The 8,615-nt window shown below is 40.3% G+C and overlaps 1 protein-coding gene across 1 annotated transcript; it reads left to right on the plus strand.

Annotated features, from left to right (window-relative positions):
* The first annotated feature begins 991 nt into the window (after positions 1–991).
* On the plus strand, positions 992–4,304 carry LOC124050616 (crescerin-like protein che-12). The gene is made up of 7 exons (XM_046373336.1): positions 992–1,136; positions 1,519–2,014; positions 2,207–2,576; positions 2,823–2,928; positions 3,028–3,269; positions 3,380–3,538; positions 3,651–4,304. Exons 1-7 carry the CDS (start codon positions 1,083–1,085, stop codon positions 3,778–3,780), a joined length of 1,557 nt encoding a protein of 518 aa, XP_046229292.1. The 5' UTR covers positions 992–1,082; the 3' UTR covers positions 3,781–4,304.
* The last annotated feature ends 4,311 nt before the right edge of the window (positions 4,305–8,615 follow it).

Here is an 8,615-nt window from a genome sequence, read left to right on the forward strand (position 1 = left end):
ACACACACACACACACAAATAAAATCTGTGAAAGATAAAGTCTCATCTGCATGCAACGTTATGATAAAATAGTCACTGACCAAAACACATTAACATGTTCATTATATCCATAACTTGTACGCGGAGTAAACCTTTACTAATGGACCGTAAGTTTTGTCAAACATGACCATTGATACACAAGCCCATTATATACACAGTTCAAGGTGAAAGAAAGGTTTGAATCTAATTCAAGCCTTCACTTGGGCCAGCAGAGCTCAGAACCTCGAACCCCAAATTAGTGAAATGAAACAACTGTTTTCAGAGTTTTCAAAGGGAGTAACAGATACGAACTGTTCTTTTGGGACTGAAAAGTCAACAGAATCGGGAAAACAACAGGTAACTTGTAATGCAGAGTAAAATACAGTAAGTAAGAACAGACAAAAGCCACAAACACTCTCTCAACCTTAGCCTGCTGTTTAAGTATTGGATCAAAAATTTGACTTGATTTGGATAAACATGATTATGGTGTCTTGATATCTTGACACTGTTGTGTCATGTGATTATTTCAGTGCAGCTACAGAACAGCAATCTTCTAAATCAGGAAAAGGGATAATATATGTGTATTACCAAAACTCATAACCAGATAATCAGATAACAAAAAAGAGATAGAAGGTTGGATGTCTTCACAAATGGATGTGCAGTTTCACTTGGACAGAGTGAAGGAGTTTATAGGAAGATATAATGCTTTCAGAGTCTGAAGTGAGCAGGTGACCCTGAATTTTGATCTGTGTTATTCCTGTCGTTGATTCTGAACCATTTTCTGAAATAAAAACTATGATTTTCAGCTCCACACTACAGTGGAGATTTGTGTATCTAATTTAAATTATGTACCTTATGCACCATTTTCCTGTTATGGACAAATAGAACCCGGAATGTTTCAGAGTTCTAGTGTCTCTGAGCTCACATAGAACGTTCCACATGTGATGTCACACCTAGAAGATTTAAGCAGCTCCGGGCACACACACACCATTCTGTTTTTGTGCAAAGACAGAGTTGGTTTGAGTTAGTAGTTGGTGAAACTTGGTGAAACTTCAGTGAAAGATATGGCTTCAAAGAACTTCCATCTATTCAAGATGACCGCTGATACTGTCAATAATGTAAGTACAACAGTTTTATTTTCTAAGCTTTATGCCGTTTATGTCTGAATATTTTTCAGATACGTATGTAGAAAATTTGATTGCTTGACTGATTTAAGTGTTTAATTACTGGCCCAAGCAAAATCAGAGCATTTAGCATTTGCTCTGACTCAGTTTTCAAAACAGGTTTGACCTCAAATCCCCATATTGTGTGCAACTTTTCCCTTATTCTGATAACTGAGCATGCAATTCAGTATTTTGAACTTGCTACATTTGGTAAGACTTTAGTCAGTTTGGCATGCTGAAACTGTTGTGAAAACAAAGACAAAACACAAACAAATTACTGTATTGTTATTCAACTCAAGTGGCGTCACTGTTGAAATTAATTTTGTTTTAATTACAGACAAGGAATCCTGGTGTCTACAGCAATGAGTCCAGGATCCAAGAAGTACAGCAAGATCGGATGGAGACTTTGGTCCGTCAAATAGAGACGCTGTGTGCTGCAGACAGGAGGCGCATTGACGCCGTGCTGGAGAGACTGGGACGCTCTGCCCAGCAGGACCCCCTCCCTGCACCTCAGCCCCCAGTGGGTCCCAGAGAAAGGCCTGTTTCATCTGTCGCAAGACGGAGGATCAGGGCTCTTCCAAATCTACCTCCTCGTTACGAAGGGCCCAGCAACGGCTGGACATCCACAACCCAAAGACACCAGACTCATCAGGATGAGACAGAGGATGTGGATACTCACACTCCCAGTGATCTGAGAAGCATCCCACTGATTACAACTCCTGTTGAGGTGTCACCTCCTCATACACCTGTTGCTCCTCCTCCTCCAGCAGCTCCCAGACCCAGGAGAAGAGTCCCTGGTCTGCCTGTGATGTGGATGCACCACAGTGAAGAAAGTAAGTATATATACAGACAATCTGATGATGGTTTCTATTATTGGTATTGTTTAAAATGCTTTGTTTTGTTCACCTTAGCCCTCAGTAAGCAAAGTACAGATATGTTAAAGGGTGCACACAGAATAGATGAATGTGAACACAGTAAACATGTAGCAGTGTGACTGATGAATATTTGGATCTTTATCTGAACAGAAAAAGTAATTGGTGGATACAGACTCCAGACAGCTAAAGGTCAGGTGGAGGAAATCCAGAAAGGACTGGAGAAGCTTGGGAAAAACTCAGTCGTCAATATACCTCGACCTCCAGTTGGACCTAAACCAAAAAGGAATGGTGCAGTGACAACTGTCACTCCAGCTCCTCCCCCAAGGCCTGTCCCACCCAAAAACACAGAAACTCGCTGTGGGACTATACAGAAGCCTGCAAAGACTGTCAAAGCAGGCAAGAAGAGAGACGACACGCTCAACCTGCAGACAGCTGACAGGACACTTGCACAGCTGCAGCCGCTGTCTAAGCCAGAAGAAGCTCTGTCTAGCTGTTTCAACCTGCTCAGCTCAAAAGACTGGTAAGACTCCATGCCACGCTGTAGAGAAAAAAAGTTTTCCTGAATGCAGATACCTGCAGTGCCAATAATCTGTGCTCTAACAATGTTTAAGCTATGTCGTTAGCTTTAATATTAATAACTAATTAATATTAATTTAATATAGATCCTTTTTATCAGTTGTCTGAATTAACAATAGCTGTTTTTTTTTATATTTAATCATCATAATATTTATGTCTACATTAAATTAACTGTGTCACCTCAACACAGGGAGAAGAAGATAGATGGCCTGAAAATTGTCCAAGCTCTGGCGCAGAACCATCCAGACATACTGATGGTCAAACTTCATGAAGTGTGTCTGGCTGTGATAGAGGAGGTACGAAAAACGTTTTCCTGTTTGTCTGTCTGTGTTTTATGCTGTCCTTTTTTGTAGACGTATGACCGCTAACTGTTGACATCTGTTCTCATTCTCAAGGTTAAAAACCTACGCTCGGCGGTGACCTGCGCAGCGATGGACACCATGGCTTATCTGTACGTCTACTTGGGGGAGGATATGGACACTCAGGTGGAGAGGACAGGCCGCGCTCTGCTGCTGAGGATCGCACAAGCAAATGCAAACGTCTTCCTGCAGCAGCAGGCCAGCAAGGCCCTGGAGGCCCTGGTGGAGAACTGCAACCCAGGCCGAATACTGACCACTCTGCTGAATACAGGATTGAGGTAAGACCCCAGCAGAGGATCAGAAACTATGAATAACTGTAGTAGCAGCTTTCAGAACAAAGAGTTTTATTTGTGTATTTGTGAATTTATTTGTGTTTGTTCTTTCACAGCCACCTGTTCGCCGCAGTGAGGGCCAGCACAGCTCACCTCCTCCACCTGCTGGTTAACAGACTGGGAGTGGATGCTGTCTTGGGAGCAGGAAAGAACTTCACCCAGCGCTTCCTTATCGCTGTCAGTAAGATGTCTATGGACAGTTCTGCTGAAGTTAGGTGAGTTATAGAGCTCAGAACTGTGTGATCTGATGTCTGCTCATTTGTATCTCCTGTGAGAAGTTTTCTTTGTTCAGTCTTTGTTCAATCGTGATTGTATCTCTCTCTACAGGCCTCATGGACATGCCATCCTCCAGGCACTGTCCCTTCACAGGGACTTTAGCGATCTGTGGAGGAACATCATTTCCGACAAAGATCGACGCCCACTGGAGAGGATCCTGAGGACAGCACAGAGGGTGTAGAAGAAAGAAGAAAATGAACAGTAAAGCCGAGTCGGACATCCATTATCTATATTAGAATAAGCTGGAATGGATAATAGATGAAATATTGCTGTTCTTAATGAAATATTCAAGATTTCATGTTTTGAATATGAATATGCTGTGGTTAGCTGTCACATAACCACAGTGAAACATGTGAAAGGTGGCAAAAACAGAAAATAAAATTTTAAATGCAGAAATGTGCAGAAATTACAGTTTACAATTACAATTACAATTTAAGTGATAATTTCTGTCAGAGTAGCTAATCTAATCAAGTTTCCACAGCAGGTGAATGTACCCAGAAATCTATGCAGCACTTCAAGATATCTGATATATCTGTATATATTCATGGCCTTTGTTGTTGACAAAAACCTTTATAAATAACTGATTAAAAGCTTTGTAACATTTGACTGCAGACTCACCTTTTCAGTCAGAATCAGAATGAAAATGAGAATGCTTTATTGATCCCCACAGGGGAAATTGGGTTTGTAATAGCTGCTCCAAGATAAAAAATCTACAGGCCAAAGAATTAATAGAAGTAAGAATATATCAAGAATATAAAAATAAATATGAAGGTGTTTGTGTGCAGGTATATACAGGTATTATACAATTCTGTGGTGAAAGTGGAATCAAATGCTCCAGGGTCTGTTTCAACCAGGACCGGACAGGTTAGCCGTGAAATCACAGAGATAAATTTATCTTAGGTTTTTCCATGATGCATAAAAAGTTAGATAACATTAACTATTTACTAATTTTTCTCCCTTCATGCTGGAAGCACTGAATTTTACTACATAGATACACTGGAGGTGATGAATTCAAACACAGGTCCTGTTTGACCCACAAACTCTCATGCCTTGTTTCCACACAGTTTTGGTACTTAATACCATATGATATATGGAGTTAGCCCTGAGTATTAAATGAATGGAAATGAATTCTTTTTTTTACCATCAGAAACTTATGCCCAGAAATGGGAGAGGAGCTAACGCTGTCTGTTTTGTTCTTGGGAACCAAGTGCTACTAGTATTTTATCTTAGCATCTTAACAATACAGTACAACAAGTGTTTGCTTTTGACCAGCTGGCTACCACTAACCTTCAGGTTTGGTCCTCCAAAGGGAAAGGTTTGGGCACATTAGCTGCCATCTTGATATGTGCTGCTTATCCTCAAGTCAACACATTCAAACAGTGTTGGACAAAATACTCATCACAGCAGAAATTTTTTACATTTATGCATAATTTTGAGGTACTTTACTCAAGATTGTCAGTTTTCTGCTCCTTTATACTCCACACCTTCACACCACTGCATTCATGTGAGAACTAATTACTGCTTTGAAATCTGACAAAAACAACACAAAAACAACAAACTAAACTACACATGCATTCTTTATAAGATCCTGAAATGTTACCCCCTTACTCCTTAACTTCACATCTTGCTCCCTATTACATACTGTACCAGTACACCATCAGTACAAGGGATTCCACTGTAACTCCTGAATAATTATGCAATATCGAGATCACGTACATATTCATTTACTTTTTATTATGAGGTGGAAACCTGTACATTTCCTCTGTGGCTCATATTTCCTGTTCTATTTTGGGAGCTGATTTTATTTTTTTGAGACTCATGCATCATCTACTATTCTTTTCCTGCTGTATAAAAAACATAACAATATCAAAAGGGACACTAGGTGGTGACACTGAAAGATTTTTTGAGACACTTGTGGTGTTAAGGTATTGGTCTGAACTGCACAGATCAAAAGGTCAATAAGAATGCCCTGTAAGGTACACTGAGAAATATTTCATTGCATTGGCTGCGTAACAGAAAGTATATGTTATTTTGACAACAAACTCTAAGGTGAGTAAAGAGGCTCCAGACTCAAACACAGACTCTTCAGCGGATGAGGTTATTTAAGAACTTTTCGTTGAGTGCCTACCTGGTAGGCAGCTATAAGTCAGGTTCATGAACCTGGTGCACTAGGAGCAAGAAGGCTACTCAGGCAATTTAACACAACAGAGGGCAGAGGCGAAACTTCACACTCATGTCTCCTTTAATGGCTGATGATAAAATAGGAGCCATATGAAAAAATAGCAATTATAGTAAAACGAGCAAAGAGTTTTAACAGTCCAGGTGTGACTCCGGTTTAAAAGTCCAGCGTCAGTTCTTCACATTGCTCCATGAAGACGGTGTCAGGTTGGCGCAGTCGGGTTAATGGGGAGATCAATGGATGGAATCCCTCACAGTATGGGCAGCTTGGTCAAACAGTGCGTGGTGTGGCATGAAAGTTGGAGACTCCAGGCAAAGGAGCAGCACAATCCCGGAAGGAGAGGAGAATTTTCTGAGGAGCAGGTAGGGCTCACAGACCAGTTTCCCGACACACACAAGAGAGGGTAGGAGGGGACTCGCAGGTTAAAAATGACCACAGGCTGTGGTGGAATGCAAGCACTGAACTTAGGTACAAATGTGAGGTACATGCACTTTACTTGAGTGTTTTCCTCTCACATCAGATTACACTTGTCCATTACAGCTCAGAGTAGTTTTACCTCCATGGCAGTGACTTGACAACTTTAGTTACCAATAACTTAATGTTAAGAATTTTGTATACAAAACATGAAATTGTACAAGTACAACTGAATCAGTTGGTGGACTAACTGACTAATCTGTTAGCTAACTATTCTGATAATGATTTAAGTCATTTCATGGTTTCAGCTTTGTGCCTGTACGTGTGTGTGTGTGTTTGTGATCTATTGCTTCTCAGTGCAGTATTTGCTTCCTTTGCAGCCTGTCTGGGCTTCACAATAGATGGTTTGCTCTGGGCCTTTCCAGTCCACATCATAGAGAATGCATGTCCAGATGCCAGGGCTCAATCGAATGTGAAACCCAGCGTTGCTTTACAAACCAAATAACTGCCCTTCCTCTGAGGAAAAGATGCTTTGCTATGGCTTTTGTAAAAAGAAGATGGGCTTAGAAAATAGCTTTCAAAGCAAATATTCACTTCACAGCACTACCCAGGATACAATAGAGTAACCAAGGCTCTATGTTTTATTTAACAGGATGCTTAGACAAATGTGTTGGTGCAGGAGCAGATGATTTACTTTAACATCTGCTACAAAAGGTTCGCTAATAAAATGTTAACTTTTATGGCAGGAGCTGAATGTTTAAAGAGATATAACAGTTGATGAAACACACTTTGCTCAGTGTGCCTCGGAGGAATCTGGGGAAAAATATTAATGAATATGTCAAACAGCAAGCTACATTTTTCATTAAAAGAAGAATGATCGAGCTGGATAAATAACTACAACCAGTAACTGTCAAACTGTGATCAGTCCGTCTTGAGCGAGCTGAAGACTCACTTGCGTCACACAGATCAGATTTTGACATTTATTGACGAGATCTGAGCATTTTGGCACATCTCCCGCTTAAATTTTAGGGACTGACAGCCTGTACTCACACCTACACCATTACTCACTCAAGCTTTTTATTCAGTTTTTGGTAAAGACAATGTCTCATCCAACCTTCTGTTTGCTGTTTGTTCTGATACGTGATGTTGTCTTGTTATTTTGGGCATGTCCAGTGAATCAGAGCAGTCTGTCACGACAGATAATCATGACTTAAACGTGGGTGCAGAGTCTAAACCAAAATATGTTGTGTAAGCTCTGTGAGAAAGTTGGGAGAGTCTATTTTACATCTTATCACGCTTATGAAATACATAGCAGAGCAAGAAACTTGTCCATAAATTAGTTTTTTGTTTGAATGTAGCTCTATTGGCTACCATACTGATAATTCTTCTTCTTCTTCTTTGTAAATGTAACTTCTTGTTGAGCAGGTTTGCCAAGTCACGTCTGTGTCATATAGAATTTTGCATCGAGACATTCATTGTGTTACAACTACAGCCACCTCACTCCACCTCACAAAGGGAAAAAATGTGAAAAAGTGCCTGTAGTCTTTTTCAGCTGTCGATAGATAGTCAAAAGAATAGTACTTTACTAATAGCTTGCAATATTTTTACTCATAGCTCAAAATACAAACAGTGTATCATTATTGTGACAGTTTTAAAGCTTGTCTTGCTTCGCTATAAATTTGGTATTTTCTGTAAATCATGTAACCTGATGAATGTTTTATGTATATTTATGTTTCTGTTTGGGTATCCTGCAAACTGCCTCTATTTAAAACTTTTTTTCTCCAGAATTAAAAACACTAGTCAGTTTGTTTCCTGTTTCACTATAAAATCCACCAACATGAAAATGGGCACACTTTTTGTTTTTGTTATGTTACATTCCTTGTGTTGCGGTCAGACGTTTTAGGGCATGATGACCTCAACACCGGGTAAAGCAGAATATTCACACAATTGAAAAAAACTGCGTTGTGTTGATTGTTTTTTTAATTGCTGCTTGTATCAATTACAAAACGGGACATTGCCCATAATGCATGACTGTTTTGCTCCACCTGAGCATGTCACACACCCGATGCTGGAATTACATGTGAAGTACAGCTGGCTGGAAAGCATCAGCAGTCTGTCCCTCTGCAGTGTCCCTGTCCCTGGGTAGAAATATCACTCACATGAAAACACACACACACACACACACACACACACAAACTGATTTATTTAGCCTCCACCCTCCTAACCAGTCTTCATCTTGATCTCTTGCTCTAGAGGCCACTGAGATTTTCATGCAACTGCTGCCTCGTGCTCTTTAATATTCACCCACTCGCTCTGGCTCACACACACTAATGTCAGGCCTGTTATTTGTTCTTGTTTAGCTGAAAAATGACTAATGCCTGTTTGATGCCCTATAAAGGCATCAAACTTTTGTGATAACCAGT

The sequence above is a fragment of the Scatophagus argus genome, chromosome 19 (genome assembly GCF_020382885.2).
Source record: "Scatophagus argus isolate fScaArg1 chromosome 19, fScaArg1.pri, whole genome shotgun sequence".
Lineage (NCBI taxonomy): Eukaryota > Metazoa > Chordata > Actinopteri > Scatophagidae > Scatophagus > Scatophagus argus.

Coding starts and splice junctions, on each gene's coding strand:
- LOC124050616 (XM_046373336.1), top strand. CDS start 1,083: ATGGCTTCAAAGAACTTCCATCTATTCAAGATGACCGCTGATACTGTC. Junction 1,137..1,518: donor CCGCTGATACTGTCAATAAT/GTAAGTACAACA, acceptor TTTTAATTACAG/ACAAGGAATCCTGGTGTCTA. Junction 2,577..2,822: donor CTGCTCAGCTCAAAAGACTG/GTAAGACTCCAT, acceptor ACCTCAACACAG/GGAGAAGAAGATAGATGGCC.